General features: G+C 40.0%; 4 protein-coding genes across 5 annotated transcripts in view; 1 reads left to right on the forward strand and 3 right to left on the reverse strand.

Annotated features, from left to right (window-relative positions):
* The window catches only part of LOC139130381 (protocadherin Fat 4-like), a 361272-nt gene extending 358408 nt beyond the window's left edge, over window positions 1–2864 (forward strand). Inside the window, exon 7 of the transcript XR_011551838.1 lies at window positions 2642–2864. The gene's annotated coding sequence lies outside the window, so the exon portion shown is untranslated. The remainder of the gene's footprint in view (window positions 1–2641) is intronic.
* LOC139130385 (NXPE family member 3-like) overlaps window positions 1–8760 on the reverse strand; it is a 353637-nt gene extending 344877 nt beyond the window's left edge. Inside the window, exons 1-5 of one of the 2 annotated variants that reach the window (XM_070696190.1) lie at window positions 8224–8760; window positions 7622–7799; window positions 6010–6833; window positions 5216–5265; window positions 3398–5026 (exon numbers count right to left, since the gene is read on the reverse strand). In XM_070696190.1, the coding sequence (XP_070552291.1) occupies window positions 4254–5026; window positions 5216–5265; window positions 6010–6833; window positions 7622–7705 (1731 nt within the window). In that variant the 5' untranslated portion in view covers window positions 7706–7799; window positions 8224–8760 and the 3' untranslated portion in view covers window positions 3398–4253. Of the gene's footprint in view, window positions 1–3397; window positions 5027–5215; window positions 5266–6009; window positions 6834–7621; window positions 7800–8223 lie in introns of those variants that run through there. The other variant, XM_070696191.1, reaches the window with a different exon arrangement.
* A 502-nt stretch (window positions 8761–9262) lies between these two features.
* Window positions 9263–13840, reverse strand: LOC139130387 (NXPE family member 3-like). Its single transcript, XM_070696192.1, has 5 exons — window positions 13337–13840; window positions 12312–12457; window positions 11138–11952; window positions 10856–10908; window positions 9263–10061 (listed from the first exon to the last, which is right to left on the reverse strand). The coding sequence occupies exons 2-5, from the start codon at window positions 12393–12395 to the stop codon at window positions 9280–9282; spliced, it is 1734 nt and encodes a 577-aa protein (XP_070552293.1). The 5' UTR covers window positions 12396–12457; window positions 13337–13840; the 3' UTR covers window positions 9263–9279.
* A 1043-nt stretch (window positions 13841–14883) lies between these two features.
* On the reverse strand, window positions 14884–20928 carry LOC139131536 (NXPE family member 4-like). Its single transcript, XM_070697627.1, has 4 exons — window positions 19600–20928; window positions 16824–17605; window positions 16214–16266; window positions 14884–15876 (listed from the first exon to the last, which is right to left on the reverse strand). The coding sequence occupies exons 1-4, from the start codon at window positions 19654–19656 to the stop codon at window positions 15083–15085; spliced, it is 1686 nt and encodes a 561-aa protein (XP_070553728.1). The 5' UTR covers window positions 19657–20928; the 3' UTR covers window positions 14884–15082.
* Between the last annotated feature and the right edge of the window lie 782 nt (window positions 20929–21710).

Below are 21710 nucleotides of genomic sequence, written 5' to 3' on the forward strand. Positions count from 1 at the left end.
ATCGATCTCACATATCACTACAAAGCATACAGGGAGGGCAGAAACAGATATGGCAAACCGACACATAAGCACAGATCAAAAAGTCCAAATCACCTGCTCGCTCATCCTGCACAGACAAGACAGAGTCCCCTAAGTCACCTGGCAAGGCAGAGCCCAAACCCATACGCACCTACTTCTCGCAAAGTCCGTACAGCATGAGGCAAAGCCCGATTCCTATGCACGAGCAGGCATCCCGCGCCAGGTTTAGCCCGCATCATATATTGAACAGGACCTCACCGATAAAGGAGTTGTCACATAGCAGGACTAACTCTGAACAGAGTATCAATCACAGTGAGCTGCGGAGTGAACCAGGGTTCCGCAGCAACGTTAGCACAGCTAGCGAACACTCTCGAAGAACTAAAAGTCCAGCGGGACCATTGCCAAGCAGTCGGCCAAGCAGTCGACTAAAAAGCCCCATCACGGTGGCTGTAGACGCAAGTGCGGAACAGCCCATGGGACTCTCCGCAGAGGAAGTAGCAATGTTAAATAACAAAAGACCTGAACAAGTGGGCAGTTTGCCTAGTACATTGGATGGTCTGTCTTCGACCAGCACTGACCATCCGGAGGAGAGACTTACCTTCCGCAGCTGCGAGAACTTGCTGGAAGCACCGGAATCTTCCACAGATGAAAGCAACGACTCATTTACATGTTCAGAGTATGACTTTGACCGGGAAAAATTTAAATTTGCTGAATTTGATCCCAGGAAAATGATATTTTCAAAACTTGCCGAGGTTGAAAACGAGGAGGAACCTGACCCTGCAGACACAAGTAGGACATACAATTATGAAGGAATTGACTCCGCTGGAGGGTCACTCAGCACTTTACAAATTTCAGAAGACGAAATTCCTCGCGTCTCTGTCAAGCCTCCCAACGGACATTTCAGTTGGGACTATTTATTAAACTGGGGACCAAGTTTTGAGAACCTTGTGGGGGTTTTTAAGGACATAGCTCTTTTACAGGATGCAAATATTACAATGAAGTTAGAGAGAGATCCGAATGAAGAAGAATATGTGTGAGGGCGCTGTTCGCTTTGAAGTTATGCGTACATCAAGATCATGTGAAAAGTGATGTCATATGTTGGGAAACCTGCCTAAACTGGACACCCACACACTGCAAACCATTCTGTAATGAATGCCTCCCCCCAGTCCTTTACCCATTTACACAGTTTGTGCAAAATACATGAATTTATCAAGTGTCTATACAAGTCACTCTCCTTTTTAAATTCTTATAATTTCTTGATAACCTTTCACTGGAACATATCCCCACGGAGTTTGAATGCATATCTGATATCTCACTATTTACAAGATTGTGAACAAAGTACAACCGATAGGTTCGTATTCCAGAAGACTCCAGTTTGGCAGAAAAAAATCACTTTTCACATGATGTTTGATAGACATAGTCCTCAAGATTTTGCTTTCTAAATAAGAGATATTTATATGAACAAGCGTAATGAAACTGATTCGTTCATGTTTTTGGAAGTTGAACGATCAATTTATTTTATAAGCTTGCCCTGACATTGGAAACTGCCAATAATTTGTGTGAAATCAGGATCACCCGTTTTCAGCTCTCCAAATAACATGCCTAGGCTAGAAATATTGAAATGAAAAATTGTGTACATAAAAATACTTCCTCCAGCAATAATAATCAACGAGGCCTTTAATTGAATGCTGCACAGCAGTCTGTTTGTAACTAAATGCATGGTTTTTGCATTGATTGTAACAATTTTGTAGCGGTTTTTATGTAATTCCAAAAGCCGTTAATTACAACATATTTATCAGAAAGAAATTTACTATTTTCATAAACTAGAGTCAACCTGTACATTCTGTCGTGATACTGTTTACTCAAACACATTTTTATACATATCCATCTATTTTATGATATAATGTATAGGAATTGCTGAAAAAGGTATTCTTTTTCTCTGGAATTTTTTCTGGAACTGGTTTCCCGTGCATGTGTATTTTAGAATTACAGCTCTGTCGGTTTCACCGTTTCCATACTTAGAAAATTCTGATTTCAGGGTGTAAGAAACTTTACAAGATCATCAACAATCAGGTATATTTTTCTATCAGTGGAAGAAAAGGGGAACAGAATTTTTAACCGAAAAATTTCAAAAATGAATTCAATTGATTAAGTTCGTAAAAATCTAACCCTTATTTATAGTTGACCGAAAATATAGTTTCCCTGTGTAAATAAAGTTATCAAATTTGTAGAGGAATTTTTTTGCAAGCAAAAAATGCAGATTAACTGATGCAGTGTTTTACAGTGTTGGAGGAGCATACCTATTGCCAGAGTATATCCAATTCTCTTCAGCTGTGCGATTGCCTTGTCGCCCAAATTTAATCCTTTATACATTTGTATAATTTATATTTTTTCCCGTAATTATCACAACTTTGTAGGATTATTAATGATTGCATCTCCAGCTCTTTGATGCAAGGGAGTGACTTGACCATGCCTTTGAGTTTTTTAAGAGAGAGAGAAAATGATGCATGCATATGTTAATAATAAAATGACAAAATCAACTGCAAAAAAATTACCGTTTTTTTCTGGGCAGTTGATCAGTGCCAACAAACACCGACGTGCAGTCATTCCATATTACACCCAGGTGACTCCAACATAAATTTCCTGAAACTCTCAAGAACATGCAAATAAAAGCCTCCAGTACAGTCCTAAATATTTAAAAGAAAATCGATTTTTATTTTCGTCAGTTTATCAAGAATTTTAGTTTAATTTTTGCTGCACATATTAATGTCATCCTACTGTAATACGTACCTTGCTCTTTGAAAAATCAGTTATTTTCATTTTAAAATAAAAGTATTTAAAATTAATTTCTTGAGCATAAGCATTTTTTTCATAATGGTTAATATATATATATATATATATATATATACACACACACACACACACGAGGCACATGTGTAGAAGATAGGTGTGTCTGTATGTCTGTCTGTCAATTTAAATGAATCCCACTGCTGTACATATTTCATCAATATTTGAAATGTAGCTGTATTATATTTTTTTGACAGATTTTGTGTTTGCTTTCCATTGCTGAAAATATGTAAAATGATAGTGTGGAAAAGGAACAAAATCTTCCAAACTGTTCACCAGACAGCACTGATATTTCGTATATCAGGACCCTGGTGATGGTATTTAGTCAGCCCACCACTCAAACTCACCGAGACATCATGCTGAGCCCAGTCGGTCTCATTTACATTATGAAATTTGCATAGCACATCTTTACTCATACAAAAAAATACCCTTCAGCAATGGAAAGCCAATAGAAATGGGTGCATGTGGGAAATATGGAGAATGTTTGTAAGCAATGAAGGAGAAGAGTAAAACGAACGACTATATGTGAAAATTTTCCTTCAGCCTTTCTGTTTGGCACCCTTTTAATATAAAAACTGAAAAATGTCTCAATGCACTGAATCTGTAATGTCAAACGATATTATGAATTTCCAATGCATGATGCTACTATTTTGGAACGTGTCTGAATAATAACAAACAAACAAACAACAAGTATGTCACTTACCCTTGTGTTTCATGTAACAAAAAATTCAGCACCCTCGCAATGCATCGTTAAACAAGTGACCACTTTCTTCACCAAATATATTACAGTTACTCTACTCCAGTTCACCAACGTATATTAAGAAAACTGTTCTTGATATGGTAGTTAATGTGTTGGAATAATGGGATAAAAACTGGCCATAAATTAAACGAGATCCTGGAAATTATCTTAAAAACCTAAATGTAGAACCATTCGCCTTTTTAAGTCTGGAATAAATTTGTTACACTGTAGAAGCACACGTTGTTGAGATGAAACGTACAACTCTATTAGTCTCCATATCAGCACTAACGACGAAGGCGATAGAAACGTAAGGTTTCTTGGAAAATGCTCTAGAGGGCGCTCTGCAAAATATATCATTATCACCGATGCCTGGGACATCCAGAATTTTGGGTGTTGGTCCAGGAGGAAATAGTTCAGACCTTTCATCGTTTGACTCTGATAAAATGGTCCGTTTAAATTTACAAAAATGATTCATATAGATTGTAAAAGGTACCAAAATAGATTCTTGATGACTTCGCTAGTGCCATTATTCTGAACAGAAATACCAGTTCTACACTACACTAATGAAAATAGATTCTTTCTACACGCATGCGTATCAAGTTAATATGAAAGTAGACACTCTTCGACGAAAGAACTTTAACATCTACATCTAGGAACAAAGCAGGGAAAGAAAGAGAGACACTTCTTGTCTGATCAACGGCACTGGCATTGACGAACGGTTCGGAGCTGGGTGGCTCAAATTCATTTCCCAAACGTCCAAGAAGTAGAACCCCTTCCTCCTGAATAACTTACTCAGGAACTTGTTCATTTCATATAGGATGTAATCACTACTATGTATGTGCGAACCAGGTTCCACGTGTTCTTTGGCTTTCGTCCCTTTGATTGCAATGAATGTATTTGGACAGCGCTCCCTCAGGCGAAGCAGCGCGTCCCTGACGAGTACCATTCTCTCCTTGTAACTCTCCCGCGGCCACCGAAGGAAGTTTATGTATGAACTAATGATGATGACGTAGTTACATGACAGGTTGTGAAGCCCTTCTATGATGTCAACTTCATATTTTGTGTCGTTGACGTTCACGGGGATGCTGGCGGCTGGCCACGGCGGCGAGTAGAAAGTGAAGTTTGTGTTCGTTGTCCAAATTATTTCATGATAAGTCGGGCGGTGTGTTCTCGATTTAAGGAAGCCAGCAAGTTCTATCAGTCCTTCGTAAAACTGTCTGACCGAATCACCGAGGGCGAAGATCTGTTTACCGGCGAGGCAGTTGCGTATTTCAGACAGGGGCGCTTTCTCCCAGGAGCGCACGTCACAGATTAGCGACATCCATTTGTTCCCGAGCCAGTATCCGCCCACCTGTTGGTCGTACGCGCTGAAAACTTTCCTGCACGTCGGCAAAGTGTCGTCAACCGCTAGTGTTCTCTTTTCTAAGTGGCAAGGAAGAAGCCATATAAATAATTGATGGTACAAAGTAACAGGACAATACGTGAAGGTTATGAGAATAGTTCAGGTTTTTGGCATTTGTAAAATCAATGCAGGATGGCCTTGTGATTCTTTGCATGCTGATATGCACCCGTAAAAGTGAGTTGAGTTTACTCAAATTTGTCAGAACTTACCTTTGACCTTTATGGTTACAACTTGAGGGATTGAGGCCATGGTAACAGAACTGAAAGAAGTGAAAAGTAATAAGTCAGATGGATACGGAGTATCATGAGTAAATAAAACTGAAAATAACAGAGACTGAATGATTACACTGCGGAATGGAAAAGCTTCCCCGATTTCACCGAAATACAGTTTTCGGAATTGATACCGAGCTATGAGCAAATCTCAAACGGGGAGTAACTACGGACTGCGGCCAGGTATTTCCCATAGAGACGTCAGTTCACAAGGGACCTAATTAACTTTGGCGAGTACAATGTGGACGAAAAAGGCAAGAGTTTTACATGCTACTGTTCGGCTGTACGAACACGCACCAGTACCTTTGAATAGCTGCTGATCAACAGTGTGGATTTAAAGCATTGGTGTGAGAATTACAACGTGAAAACATGTAAGCTTAGGCCTAAGCCCCAATCGTAACTTTTTGCAAATTGACAATGGGACACGCCAATTATGGGGATTTGCAGCCGAATTCGAAACCTGTAACCAATTTTGCAACAGTGAATTTAAACTTGTTTTCAAAACCCGTATTGTAGTCCTTTAAAGCAGAAACATTGATGCAGAGATAATGCTATATGTAATGGAATGCACACAGACATTTCATTGTTTTGCAAAGGCTGAGTTCAACGTCCTTTGTGGTAGCAGTCCATGGTGTTCACAATTGCTTGTAAAGGTGGTGGCAAATCTTACAAGTAGGTACTATCCCCATTTATTTGTTATGGTGTATTTTTCTCCCTTTGACGAAGGAACTTACCTGTTGAATAAATGCTCTTTGCCATCGACGAGCTCCACTGCGCTTTTCCCAATAGACGTGTAGTTGACGCTGGTTGAGTGCAGAGCACTGCACGGTAACGTTGGGGGCGCACCACAGATAAATGAAGTGTTTCCAGTTGCCAATGCGTTTCGGAAAATGCAAGATGCCTCTGTATCCATGGCAGCATCTCTCCTCAGAGCACAGTATGTCTGCTCGTTTTTCTCATAAGCTCGAAAGTGTCCCACCCATGTTTCTTTGTTGCCCGCAGGCCACCAGATGTATCGCAACCACTGCGTCGCCAGTCGAGTGTAAACCAGGGTTACATCCACGAAGGCATAGCTCTTCCAAGCTGCGTAGAAGTAAATGCTGTACGTCCCATTGTCGTGGTCTACCACTCTTCCCGCGCTGCGAGTGTTTTGAAAGTCGTTGTACATCACAGCGTACCAGAGATCGCCGCCTTGGGAACGCCGCCTTCCCTCATCATCGTACGTTATGACGGTGATGTGGATTGTGTCGCCAACGTGTATATCATCGATATCCTGTAAAACTTTTATTTTGCTGTTCGGCAGACTGGTAGAACGCCCGGTGAGGAACATCTCGTCTTCTCTCCAGTCATAGTTGTCATCTTCATCACCGTCATACTCATAAATTGTAGTTTCTTCAGGGACCTGTGTTGTTAAAACAGTTGTTCTGTTCAGCTGACTTGCAGGACTTACCGTGGTTTTCTTCTTCGTATCAATGAAAGTTGAACCGCTCATCACTTTGTAATCTTGCAAGGTCTGTAAAATACTTGGGCCATACTCCACCACTCCGATTTCTCTCAGCTGCAACATATAAGAAATTGTGACATCAGCATTTAAATTCACTCTCTGCCATAAGCTCAATGATGAAGGATCCGATAAGGTAGCATAGAAAGCGCAATGTAACACGTGTAATTGTTCAACACTAGCGGGCGTATGTGAAGTGAAAACACAATCTGTGTAGCTCTTAAACTGACTTCGCCAGCCAAGTGTTTATTCGCGCAGAAACCCCCTCAGAGCAACCGAGACTATCATGTCGTGCGGATCGGACGATGGCCTTCCACCGTATCTATTGTACCACTAGTGTGTAGTCTGCACCTGAGCTAAGTTATGAAACTTGTTTTCTGTAACATGCACCTGAGAAAAGGGCAGAGTGATCGGCAGATATTCAATTTACTGTAAAATGGGCGATCGTGATTTTCATTTTATCAAATCATTCACTATCGTGTATCACTATTTGTTTTGGATGTTCTATAATTATTACATACTTGCTTGAAGGCAAGAGTACATCGCCGACACTATACCACGAGTGGGTTTCCTACAACACGCCTCCGTGAATAGAACATTTTGATAGACTGGAAACTCATTTTACTCCAGACGGAGAAAAACTAAATTTGGCACATTTCTTTGGAACTATGATTGGATTTATTATAAGTATTGTAGTGCGGTTTTACTCATTCTGTGTATACGTGGCGACGGTGTTACTATTCCGTTCAGTGGGATAGGCAACTATTAACCAAATCTCGGTGTGTTTATCTGATTGGCATGTTGGCAGGAACAAAATAACAGTTCATAAAAGTTGAATAACTTACCAAACAAATCAATGACAATATGAGAATTACGAGGAGGGCATATTTCATGGTTTTACGACACCCTTTTCTTCTCGCAATCTCCATTATTGTACCAATGGTCAGAGAGCTATAGAGACACTATGTGTGCCATGTATGTATACCAGACGTGTGCACAGCAACCTCGCTCTTTAGTATTGGACTGTAATAAATGATATTGTTTCGTTTAGTTCTCAAACATGTGAAAAAGAAATATTGCATTTGTTCAAGAATCATTTCGTTGTATACCCACTGTTACTCTACCCCCTGCCCCACCTGTGGATATAGAATTACGATGGTATACTTGTGTCGACAGCATTTTCTTATAACACACACAACATAAACATGAGGTTTTTGTGCAATAACATTAAAACCGCGAGTCCCGGCTTGATTCTTAGTATGCACTGCATATAAAGATTATCTGTCGAGGCCACAATATCAAGTGAACTATAGCTGTGAACGAGACAGGTATCCTAACGAGTCCATACACGAAGTCAATGGGATATAGCGTTTCACTGTACACAAAAGCGTTGTGTTTCTCCCCAACTCACACGTTTGGAGTGCAAGTTGACCACTCTAAAACCTACCTGTGCCGACGTGTTATTTCATTTTGCACACGACGTTTGCAGCCAGCTATTCACACACACAGGAACGTTGACCTGGCAGAAGTGTGGTAAAACGTGGAGACATCACGGGCGTACGCAACACGTTTCCCCTACATTTATGTGTGCTGAGCGTTAAAATAAATGGCGGAATTGTATCACATTAATTATTAACTAAATCAAGTCAATGATTTCCTGTACACGAGTCAACGCCATAGCTGCGAGCTGTTCCGACCCCAAAATAAACAGTACTGCAACCTCGGACACAAAAGGCAATCCAAACACAACACAGTCATGATAATGTAACCTATGACGCAGACTGGTCGCAGCATGTACCATATCATACTTTATCGACATAAATTCAACCTTTTCTGATTATCTGAATTACCAAGGTCCCTGATGATATTGCAAGTTGTATTGTGTCGTTCAGTGGAATATACCCTTGGATCTTATGGTTTCGTTCGCATAAAAATAAGTGTCTCTCTATCTTGCCCTTGCCGCTTGAAAACTTTACTTAAAAGCTTCCTTGTTTTCCATTTTACAAAAAATTAAAGACTGTTCGGGGTTTGTTGGTCTAGAGAAAAGTATTGGACAAGATCAGACCATAAGATGAAAAGTAACAATTTATTCAAGTATAGTACAATACATGTATTGCATCATATACATATTATGCCGATAAACATGCTTTCGTGTAGAGCATTCAAGGGAGATCTCTCCCTTTTTGCTGTAGTGATACAAATAACAAGCGGCAATGTAAACCCACATATTTGTGGAGATTGATGTCGTATTTCTGTGAGCCAACCCTCGATATAGCTCTCTCTCTCTCTCTCTCTCTCTCTCTCTCTCTCTCTCTCTCTCTCTCTCTCTCATATATATATATTTCTGTGAGCCAACCCTCTATATAGCTCTCTCTCTCTCTCTCTCTCTCTCTCTCTCTCTCTCTCATATATATATATATATATATATATATATATATATATATATATATATATATATATATATATATATATATATGAGGCGAGTGTGTTTTATAATTTCCGTTTATTTGGGACAGATTGTGGACAGAAAGATCGCTACTTCTTGTCTGATAACAGTTTCTGGCATGTGTACGTTTCTGGCAGCAGGGTAAGCTAGATTCATATCCCACACGTCAAGGAAATGGACATCAGTACCCCTGAACATTTCTTCTAATATTTTGTTCATTTCGAAAAGAATGTAATCACTGCTGTGTATGTGGGTGTGAATGTTTCCATGGTCGCGAGGTTTTGAACCTTTGACGAACGCTATTGTGCCAGGGCACCGACTTTTGAGCCGATAGAGGGCACTCTTGATCAACACCACCCTCTCCATGTAGCTGTGTTTTGTCCAGGACGGGAAATGCAGGTGCGAACTGACAAGGACGATGTGGTTGTCACACGAGTCGCCACCTAGCGAGTCAATCATGTCAGCTTCGTGGCTGAGGTCGGTTACAGGCACTGACTTGCTTCCAAGAGGCCAGCTGTGGAACTTAAACTTGACGGTGATGTTGTAGTCCGCCACTTCAATGTTTCTGGACATCAAATTCGATGGCTGGTCGGCTGCTTTTACGTCAATCCCCATCAGCTGCACCAAGGCATCACAAAACTGTCTCGCTGTTGACTCCCCTACGAAGAGCAAACTCTTTGCCGCCAAGCACCGCTTTATCGCCATCATGGGAGCTTTGTCCCACCTTTGAACATCACGTGACGTGGAAAACCATTGCTTCTGTAACCAGTAACCGGAGAAAGATGAATTGCCGATGTCGTGGGTTGATGGGTGGTCGGATTGGTGTCTTTTCTGTCGATCTACGAAATAAAAATAGTTAATAGGTTAATAGATAAGATACGCAGATTATTCTTATGTGCTTTCATGTTTTTACTTTTATGCGAACAAAGTCAAACGTTTTGCTTTGTTTACATAAGAGCTAAGTTAGGTGATGAGCTTGCGTGCACGTACTCGGATCTGCCTCTAAAAGTAATTCCAAGTTTGGAGTCCAGTGAAGCATCATTCACCTCCATTAACTATAACTATTTTCCTCTCAACACGAAAGCATGGTGACATTCCCATTGCCAACTCGTCAAACATAGTCCGTATGTGCGTGATGTCCGTTGCTGTTGTTGACAACTGTAGTTTTGTCCAGAGAAGAATCCATTTGTCAACAGTAACATACCGTATTGTACACTGTGCTTTTTTTTGAAAGGCATATACTTTGTGCTTCAACGTACTCTTAGGAGAAAAAAGAAAACGCACCCAATCTTCTACAACCAAATACATTGAAGATATATCAAAGATTAAAGCTATTGACATATATCTGACATTCAAATTTGCTGCCATTCTTTGCTTTAATTCCGTTCAATTCGGAAAAAAGAGAAAATTTTAGATTTCCACATGTCGGATGCAACAGTGGTTTTACACCGAGTAACCTGCAGCATATTCTACGACAAACGTTTGGATTCAGTTCTGCTTGATGTGGCAGTGTGCCGAAGAGAGAAGTGTCAAAGAGGATACAATAGGCGTTCGGAAAAAGAGGCCGGTTTCTGTGTATACCACACTGTGGACACACCGTTTGCCTGTGGAGGAAACATACAACGAACCCTACCGTGTATCCTGATCTGTTCGATGTTTCCGCCAATCTCAACCATTATGTGGGACCTGGTCAAGTAAACCGAGAAATCAAAAATAACGAATCAGTAAATAATTAATAATAAATTTTCATAAAGTGATAAAAGTATGGACGTTGCAATAATTTGTCAGCAACTTTCTGGTCAGCTGTCAAGTGTTTTCATCTTTTCCTCGAAAATTGAAAGTTTTCGTCTCCCCGGCCGGGTGACAATAGCAACTTTACACTACCGGTGTATCCAAGCATGTTTGTTCGACTTACTGTCTGAATACGTTTTCATGTCCTTGTCGTAAGCTTCTCGCCTTTGTTTCCATAGAAACCAGGTCTCCCTTACTTGCGTACAAGTCTCGACACGATAGCGACTCCGGCTTATCGCAAAGAATCACGGTCTTCCCGTACATGTGGACCGGGTACTCGCATTTGTCGTTCCAGATACCTTCCCTCTGCACGGTACAAGTAGAATTTTCCATAACGTGTCCACTCTTGTAGAACACTGTCCAAAAGGCGCGGTTGTCGGTCAGCCAGACAACATCTCTCAGCCACTTTCCCGCCTCCCGTGTGTGCACCAGAACCAGTTTGACGGTGGCGAAACCTTGCCAACCGGCGTAGAAATAGACGCTGTAAGTACCATTGTCATAGTCCACGACTTTGCCAACAGTCCCAGCGGCGAGTTCATCGTTACCCATGACAGCGTACCAGAAATCACCACCGTGGATTCTTGGCCGATTTCTCTCGTCTTTGGCAGTTATTTGAAAATGGATAATGTCACCCCTGAAAATACCATTCGGGTCACTTTTTAAGAAAAACGTCGTTTTGTTTGGATCTGTCATTCCCATGGAACTTGTATGAGTCACATTGCCTATGTCACGGAAAACGGGAAAGGGCGGTGGTTCCGATCCACGTATATGCTCGTGTGTTTTAGGGAAATTTTCTGGCGCCCTCGACTCGGAAAAACTCACATCTACAAAGGCGCCATCATCGGGCTGACGATCATTTTGTTGGCGACAGGGGTGAACTGCGACGTCATACTGGGCGAAATTATAGAATTTCGTGGTTACCTGTCGAAATTCCTTGACCTGTCGGGAGTTAAAATACCGTGATTTCCGTAACGAGGTCTTCGCGAATGGCAGCTGATGTCTATATATATATATATATATATATATATATATATATATATATATATATATATATATATATATATATATATATATATATATATATATATATATATATATATATATCTTGACTTTGAGAATATAAGAAACAAATATCCTTAGACGGAATAGAAAGAAATTGTTTCGCGGAGAAAATTTTTCACAATTTCTAAGTGGGCGAGAAGAAAATTGTGACCACAGCTTACAACTCCAGTTACTCATTTTAGTTGGTGCAGATTAATTTGGTTTACATTGCAGAAAACAATACCTAAGCCACTTACCAGCAGATAAAGTGATATTATCATCGCAATAACAAGAAGACGCCTAAGTCGTAATGTCGACATTCTAGTTGACACGGCCAGCATGTCTCGATGAAATATTCTGCTATTCGTAGACTTATGGTGCGTTGTTTGTGCATCAGGTAGGACTGCAATGAATAACGGTTGTCGTGTAATATTTTTAAAGTACATGTATTAAGGTACAAAAGCAACGCTCAGACATAAAATTGACCCATAAAGTACCGATTGCTAAAAATTCAAAGGTCACCCGTGGTTTGTCATTGATAATCCCTAACAGACACAAACACAACCCAACCGATACATCATATATATCCATATGTACCTAGTGAAGTATATGTATACACAAATGTACGATGTACTTAAAAATACATGACATACAGATATGTATATATTTAGTTATGTTAAAATGTGTGTACGTAATTTGCACATACGTAAACATGTACGCACACAGCATTTATTTAAACAGACCTTAACAGAAGTACCAATCGAAAAACACGCTAACTAAATTAAACTTAAATTGCAGGAGGGTTTCATAAACCGGGAAGCACTGACGCAGAACGAATTTGGATCACTACCTCTTGTAGAGAAAACACTCGGCATGACTGTGAATGCTTCTTGTTTATAACGATTTACAGTTATCACATATCACGATAGGTCAGGCCCAGGGTCAGTTTAGGTCACATGTTCTTACAGTGTTAGTTTCGAAGGTTGTCAGTTTCGAAGGCGGCTCTTACGGCAATAGAGGACGCAGGTTAAAATGCCAAGTAAAATCGTTCATTTTCACATACAAACGGCTCAACATATGAAGAGCAGTTATTATCGACTTCTATGTGCTGTGAATCTCTCTTATTCATCCATTGGTAGGCTGCTTCTGTCATATCTAATGTCACATTCGAGTTTGTACAACAACACCGTGTTTTTATCATGTACACATTGGCTGGATACTGCTTCACATATAGCTTTTATCGGGGTTCCAGACTAACAGATAAAAACAACAGACTACGAACCTTAACATGCTGTTCCTCTAATTTGTATCTCATCCACAAAGTTGCTGCCACTGCCCTGTCTCTCCACACGACATCCACCGTGCAGCACCGCGTTTAATATTTAACCCTGTACAGGCATACGCGATTAAAGGTGGAATGACAACAGGCGTGAAGGGCCATCAAACCAACATGCAACTGTTGATGATTTATTGTATTGTTGTAGGAACGCGGGTCAGGCCGTTTTACAAGGTAATCTTTGACCCTTTGCTGAAAAACAACATACAGAGAAACAATACCGTGTGGTTAAATGTATGTATGTATGTAAAAAGTATGTATGTATGTATGTATGTATGTATGTATGTATGTATGTATGTATGTATGTATGTATGTATGTATGTATGTATGTATGTATCAATCAATCAATCAATCAATCAAAAGCATTTATATAGCGCCAAAATCCATTACGAGGTAATGTTCTAAGGCGCTGAACAAGAACACAAAAATCAAAAAGCTCTCTCAAAGAGATGCGATTTCAAGCCCTTTTAAAAGGTGATCAACATAGGCGACTGGTGAAGTTCCAACGGAAGACTGTTCCACAAATCGGGAGCACATCTTGAGAAGGAGCGTTTCCCATACGTTTGCAGGTTACACCGTGGCACATGAAGAAGACTTTTCTCATTTGATCGAAGTAGGCGAGGTGAAGGTTTGATGTGAAGCAGATCTGATAAATACACCGGAGCAGTGCCATTTAATGCCTTGTATGTAATCAGAAGAATTTTGTAATGGAGTCTATATTGTACTGGTAACCAATGAAGTTCCTTAAGTGTAGAGGTGATGTGGTCAGATTTCCTTATCCTTGATACAATCCTGGCTGCAGTGTTTTGGGCATGTTGGAGTGGCTTGATGTCCTTTGAAGGTAGTCCAAACAGGAGAGCGTTACAGTAGTCTAATTTGGATGAAATCAAGGCATGCATAACTATCTGACAGGTTTCTTTTGTGAGATATTGACGGATGTGACCAATTTTCCTGAGATGATAGTAGATGGATTTGCATGTGGTGGCAATATGCTTTCTGAAGGTGAGTCGATCATCAAAAGTCACTCCGATATTATGGGCTGAACTTACAAGCTGAACAACAGATGATCCAATGTTGATACATGTATGTATGTATGTATGTATGTATGTATGTATGTATGTATGTATGTATGTATGTATGTATGTATGTATGTGTGTGTGTGTGTGTGTCTGTGTGTGTGTGTGTATGATGTATGTATGTATGTATGTATGTATGTATGTATGTATGTATGTGTGTGTGTGTGTGGCTGTGGTGTGTGTGTGTGTATGTATGTATGTATGTATGTATGTATGTATGTATGTATGTATGTATGTATGTATGTATGTATGTAACATAGCTTTTCCGATCAAATTTAATTCATGGTGACACATGGTAGCGTCTAGCAAGTTGAGAAGCATCGAAGCATAAAGAAATGCAATAGTTACGCAATTCTTAGACGCATGGTCCATGGTTATGCATCTTATTTGTAAAGCAATAACAAAAGACAGCCTCACATTTATGAAATGTTATATTTATTGAAATAAAAAAAATTATACGTGTGTCTTTTAAACCTCATCTAATATTACCTTAATGTACTCTCTCTCTCTCTCTCTCTCTCTCTCTCTCTCTCTCTCTCTCTCTCATACATATACGAACACATATACCGGTACATTCATGAGTCGCACTGAGCAACAAACATAATTTGCACTAGTCCTATGTGTGGCAAAGATATGATAAAAACAAATTCACTTCTTGTCTAATAACTTCCATTGGCATGTGGATATTGTTCGGCGCTAGATAGGACAGATTCATGTCCCAGACGTCTAGAAACGTGGCACCTATTCCTTGGAACACTTTCTTCATTAATTTGTTCATTTCATACAGAAAGAAATCGTTGCTATGGATGTATGATATAAAAGCGGCATGGTCACGTGGTTTGCTGCCTTTGATGAAGATTGAACTGTTCGGACAGCGCGTTTTCAACCTGACCAGAGCTTCTCTGAGACGCTGCAACCGTTCTATGTAGTCCGCTCTCGTCCAAGATGTGTAGTGAGCGTAGGGTCCGACAAGGACGACGTAATTGCATTGCGATTCATGTAAACTGTCGATCACATCCCCTTCGAAACGGACTTCGTTGATGGGATACGGGCTTCCACCCACAGCCCACGGGTGGTGCTGGAACGTGAAGGATATATTGTAGGCAGGGTCCTCAACTCGGCGGTACGTTCTGGCTGCGTGGCGTCTTTGCAACAGCGCCACCATGCCGACCAATTCCACCACAACGTTTGAAAACTGCCTGGTGGTGGAATCTCCGAGGAAATACATGTCCTTTCCACGGAGGCATTCCTTCACCTTCGTCATTGGTGCCTTCTCCCACCTCTGTAATTTGCATATTAAAGAATGCCACGTGTCACCTGTCCAATAGCCCGTTACAACTGGTAAACGCAGTTTCGATCCACAGGATGGTAAGTTTTCTTCATACTGCCTCTTCGCCGCCACTTGATTTGCTTAATTAAAATATTTTCGGGAAAAAAAACAAAAAATACGTCAAACAAAAAATAAATCATAGTAAAACTAGAGTTTCTCTGTGCATATATGTATGACAGTACTGGTTGCGTTCTGGATGTCTGTACGGTCATGGCGGCAAAGTCACATTACAATATATAGTTGGTGAAGGTTATATGGTATGTCACTAACCACGATCTTGTCTAGTGACCGAAAATGGGATGTCGTCTCTTTCGGATTGTGACATATCTACTATAACATGATGATAAGTGTAAAACGTGACGAAAGTCCTTGAATATGGTAATTAATTTCTGTAAAGATATCATACTTGTTACTCACCCTTTATGCGTATACTGTTCGGTCCATTTTCCAGCTTTTGCATGAGATATTCTCTGAAGTGAAAGAAGAGAATATGTTACATAAACGATATATTATTGTTTGATACTAAAGTTATGCGCGGAAAAGTTCGATCTGCAGCTGTATAGAACATAATACAAGGATGAGGCACTATGAATTACATGAAGAGATCAATAACTACACATCGAAGAATAGTAATTTTGATCAATTTAAGGTAGATCGCGCCCCTGGGACAGATATTCGGACTCTCAAACTTTTACAATTTTTTCTGATATGCCACTTGTGGGGGTTCATTTTAAAGCTCTTGGTGTAAGAAAACTTTTCACCATCTTTGTTTTTCGAAATTCGAAAATTATATTTTTCTCCGTAGAGTTAACACAGAGATGGCGGCCATTTTGAATTTAAAATATCGGTAAATCTTGGGTTATTTGTTTCTCTAGTACCGAAATTTGCGCGGTGACCCCCGATTTTTATTCTTGATTTGGTAAGAGAATGGCTGAAAGATTCCGTGACGAAAATTTGAGCAAAAGCTTAAGTCTTTCACTTTTGAGGTGCATACTACCTTAAGTTCATTACACGTCAATAATCTCACCTGCTAAATAAATGTTCGTGGCCTTTCAGTATCTGTTCCGCTTTCTCGTTCAATCGTGTGAGGTTTCCTTGCGTCATTGCCAAATTCCCACAATGCTCAGGCGACGCGTCACAGACAAACGCAGTCTTCCCAAGGGCCAGTTCGTGAGCATAGGCGCATTTGCTGTCACTGGACGAGGCTGGCAAGTGTTGCATCTCACACCGAGAATCTTTGACAGTGTTGTTGCCGTGGTCATAGATACCCCTCCAGGAGATGCGCCGTGGTATCTGCCAGAATTCGTAGAGCCACCGTATTGTCTGGCTTGTGTATACCAGCGTGATGTCGATGTGGGCAAGTCCAGACCACGCTGCATAAAAATACACGGTATATGTTCCGTTCCTGTGATCAGTTACATGCCCGGCTGTACTTATTTTAGAATCTGAGCTGCGCATCACTGCATACCAAAAATCGCCACCTTCTGAGCGTCGTTGTCCTTGCGCAGTGTACGCTTCAATTGTGACGATGACCACCTGGCCATCATGGACATCACTCTCATCTTTCACCAGCTTAAATTTAGTTGTGTTTGGACTTGTAAAATCGTCGTCCCCTTGACGTACACTCATCGGGATGAAAGTCACAGGGTTTGATGGCTCAAAGTCCGAGTATAGGTCCCGTCGAATGTTATCAACTATACCCATTGAGGGCGCTGTTTTCACGGGAAGATGCGACAGGTTGGACCACTTTCTAGCCGATACGTCGGATCGCGCAGGGCTCAGCCGCATTGTCAAACCGATCTCTCTGAGCTGGGAATTGAAAATCAGAAAAAAAAGAGAAGAAAAAAACTTACAGCAATTTCGTGTCCCAGCACAGTACCCATATTGAGCTTGTTTGTATTGCACATTCATTGTATACGCGGCACACCTAAGCCAAGGGGAGAACCATTTGATTTCTGGGGGGGGGGGATATGGAGGATTTTGAGAAAAAAAAAATTTGTCACCAGGTGAGAGAGAAGAAAAAAAAAATTGATCCTGTCATGGCCTGAGAAAAAAAAAATTGTCATAACAGACAGAAGAGAAAAAAAAAATTGTCACAATGCACCAGAAATAAGCAAAATTTGGAGACTTATTCTCATGTATTCTTTGCCGGCGCGCCGCCATAGGCGGCGCAAATGTTTTTACCACAAGCAATTCTTATGTTTCTTTCCCAGCACTTATGATATAAACATGCACTACATAGGTCTACTTTACACCTCAGTACACTCAATGTTTTCCTTCCCTTTTCTGACCCAAGAAATCATATTGCAGGATTTCTGTTGCAATATCTCAATGGCATAGGCACTATCTAAAGGGGACTATTTGACTTCTGTAAATTGTGAAAATTTAAAACACAAGACAGGAGTCAATAAACTAGTATTAAAACCAATATATTATTTTCTTGATATAAATTTGTTAGAAAGATGTACCTTGACAATGAAAAATTGAGGAACAACAAATATAATGAAATACAATGTGTGAGCCTTGTTTTTCTGACCACAAACACCGGATCGCAAACATACCATATTCAGGCTTTTCATTAGAAGCTGGCAGCTGGAGAAATGACACAGAAGGTCACAGATTTTACGTTCCTGTATATTCATTTGTCTTCAGTCTCTGGCAAACAGAACTGTTTTTCACAATTGTATTGTCATTGTTTGGTTGTTGAGTATTGTGACTCAAAAACTGATCATGCAAAAAATGTAAAAAATATCAGTGTTCAATGTCATTTTCAAACAGTTTTACCGAGTGCAAAATAAACTGAAACTCCTCTCAGATTGCACCATTAAACACATCATTTCTCAAAATTTCCAATACGAGAGGGGGAACCCCCCTCTCGTGCTCTCCCCCTTAGGGTATTCTAACAGTTTCACTTAGTAAACAAATTAAAAAAACTCTCAGATTGCACCAGACTGCACCATTGCACACATCAATATCTTAAAAATTCCATGCAAGATAGGGGAAAGCCCCTGTGACACTTTCCCCCTAAGCCTCTCTCATGTTCTCCCCCTGTACTTTCAAATTCTGCCCGGTCAGATATCCTAGTGAAAACCCTGTCATAATATCCATCCAAATTAAACAATATACTATATGATTAGATACTGCGTGATCTTTTATATCTTTATTTATTGTGACTTTGAATTTCATTTTGATGTGTTCACCTTTTTTGAACCATCATGAGATAACTGATGATAGTCTAGCAGGGTACATCAGGATTTGATAGGTCTTTACTGTTGCTGTATTTTGTGAATTTTACAATTACATGTATTGGTATTTAACTTTTCTAAGTGGGGGATCGGTCAAAATTTCAGAGTTAGAGAGGGAGGTTACTCAAATTCATCATGGTTGGCGAAGGGCGGGGGGTCACTCGAAATTTCGGAGTTTCAGGCGGTAAATAATGACGGGTCCCTTATATACAACGCATTACAAACTTGATGACCAATAAAAAAAAAAATTGCACTGCTACTCCATTTGGAAAAAAAGAATTGATGCAGGTATGGCAGTAGAAAAAAAAAATTGCTGTCACTCTGACAGGAAAAAAAAATTTGCTCCCATACCCTCTTCCTCCATACCCCCCCAGAAATCAAATGGTTCTCCCCTAAGGGTGGTTGTGATGTCTTTACCAGGTGACAGATATATATTTTGTCGAATTATTTAGACACACTGGAGATAGCCTCTCTTATTAGCACGTCAATACCATGTTGTACATTCAGGATGAAAGCAATAATATGATATAACATATGCAACAGCATCAGCACGCTTACCAAAAGTATCAGACCCGCCGTGACCAGGAGAGCGAGTATTTTGGCATAGGTCTTCATCGTTGACGAATCAAACACAAGAACTCCCTCTGAATACAATCAGAAACGCACACTGCAAAATCATCGGTGTGGCTTCGTCTTTTACGTCAAATTGGCTGTATCGGAGAGTCGTTTACAGGAGAGCCGACAAATCTAAGGTCCACAGGTCATTCTTTGTTGTCCTTCCAGGTCACCGGCTTAATTATTAACTGGTCTGATATCGAAGGCGCTACAATGAGACTAGGCTACATTTGATTTCTGCTGTCGTCGACGTCATTGTACATATTCACAGAAGAAAAAAAAACAAATGATGAGAAATGAGTCATTCGATCGAATGCCAACAAAGTCGGCAATATTCTCACCTTTGAACAATTCTTGATACATTTGGGGCTGGACCAATCGAAGATACGCTTAAATTCCAGTTTTCTGAGCCATGCGGCTGTTTGCGAAATGTGTTGAAAAAAGCCTTTTATAAACGGAGAGATATTTTGTACTTGCTTCTTTCACACCTCCAACTATCCGTACTGTTTATGTTATTAGAAGGGAAATATTCACTCTTTTGGAGCTTTTGAGTGTTTTTTTTAAATATACCTACGAGATGCTGTTGAAAATATGTACATTGTTGAAGTCATACTAGTTGCCGCAATTTAATTCTTCATTCTCGAAAAAATAGAATATCATGGTTTTGATAATAATTAAGACTAATTTACAAAAAATTACCTACAAAAAAAAAAGAAATGCTGGTGCAGACATACACATTTTCAAGTCATAGTACTTTCTGCTGTTCATTCTTCAAGTTTGATTTACTAGTAACAATACAAGATTTGGCTAATGTTCTTCAAAAATATACCTAAGCAATAGAGATATGTTGTTGAAGACATGCACATTTTTTAAGTCATTCTAGTTGCTAGATATAAAGATTTATACCAATCCTTACATTAAGGAAATTATTTGAAGTTGTGCCTGGTTTCGCAAGATAAAATGCATCGGGAATTTAAAAACATGGTAAAAGTGAAGGTATTTGTCAAAAACGACTCGAACAATAGATCGGTAATGGGGACATTACAAAGTTCTACAACTTCATACCAAGATGAGAATAAAGATTTAATAAGACTGCAAGGAAATCAAGTTCAACTGAAAACATGAGGACATCTTTGAGGTCAGAGACACCTTTGAGGTCTCTGCCGACGCGCCTGTGTCTTGTTCCAATCGACCGTCTGTCATAATATTTCGAAAGGAACGGGCACATCTATAGTGAATTCTCATTTTTTGAATGTGACCTAATGATACGTCCCAATTGCTCCTTAAGACGATTTTTTCATGTCTTCGAAATGTACATGATAAGAACTAACGTTTTGTATTAGTAACGTTTTCTCCAACACCATATTCCAGTCAAAGTTTGTGTTGGCCGAAAAAAAGTTTTGGTCGAGGTGAAATAAATGATTTGTTCCTCTGAATCGCCGCTTCTACTTTGGCCGAAATTGTGGTCGACACCGTGAGCCTGTATGAAAAGCTCGTTTGGAAGTGTTTGTCGGCCGCAGCGACATCCACATGAAGTTTGTTCACTTTTGAAACATCGGAGTCGGCAGTTAATAAAGAAAACGGCAACTTCTGTTTACTGTAAAAATCTGGGCAGTTCTCATTTGTAGTGAGTGTCTCCGAAGTAGATGATTGAGACCAACAACAAAGTTGACCCTAAACACGTTTTGTTATTAAAGGCACAGTAGCTGTTTCTCGTTCTATTCCCCTAAGCCTGCTGAGATACAAGATATTCAGCTTGTCAACTCGGCCTGACATTTTCGAATTTTAAAAAAAATCCAGTGAAACTTAGGTTACTCCATAACCTTTAAAATAAGCCCCTTACAAGTACTTGTGGTAGACCAAAAAGAAATTGCAAAAGTTTGAGAGTTCGAATGTATGTCCCAAGTCGCTTCATACCTTAACCATGCCTTTTTTGAACTTCGTGTGCTTAGGGTATACAAAAATTATTTATTCAAGGGTAATATTTTATTTCGGATGAATTTTATTTAGGTTGTTATTAGGTGAATTAACCTTCATGTATTTGTCTCGTTTCC

The sequence above is a fragment of the Ptychodera flava genome, chromosome 4 (genome assembly GCF_041260155.1).
Source record: "Ptychodera flava strain L36383 chromosome 4, AS_Pfla_20210202, whole genome shotgun sequence".
In the NCBI taxonomy this organism is placed as follows: Eukaryota; Metazoa; Hemichordata; class Enteropneusta; family Ptychoderidae; genus Ptychodera; species Ptychodera flava.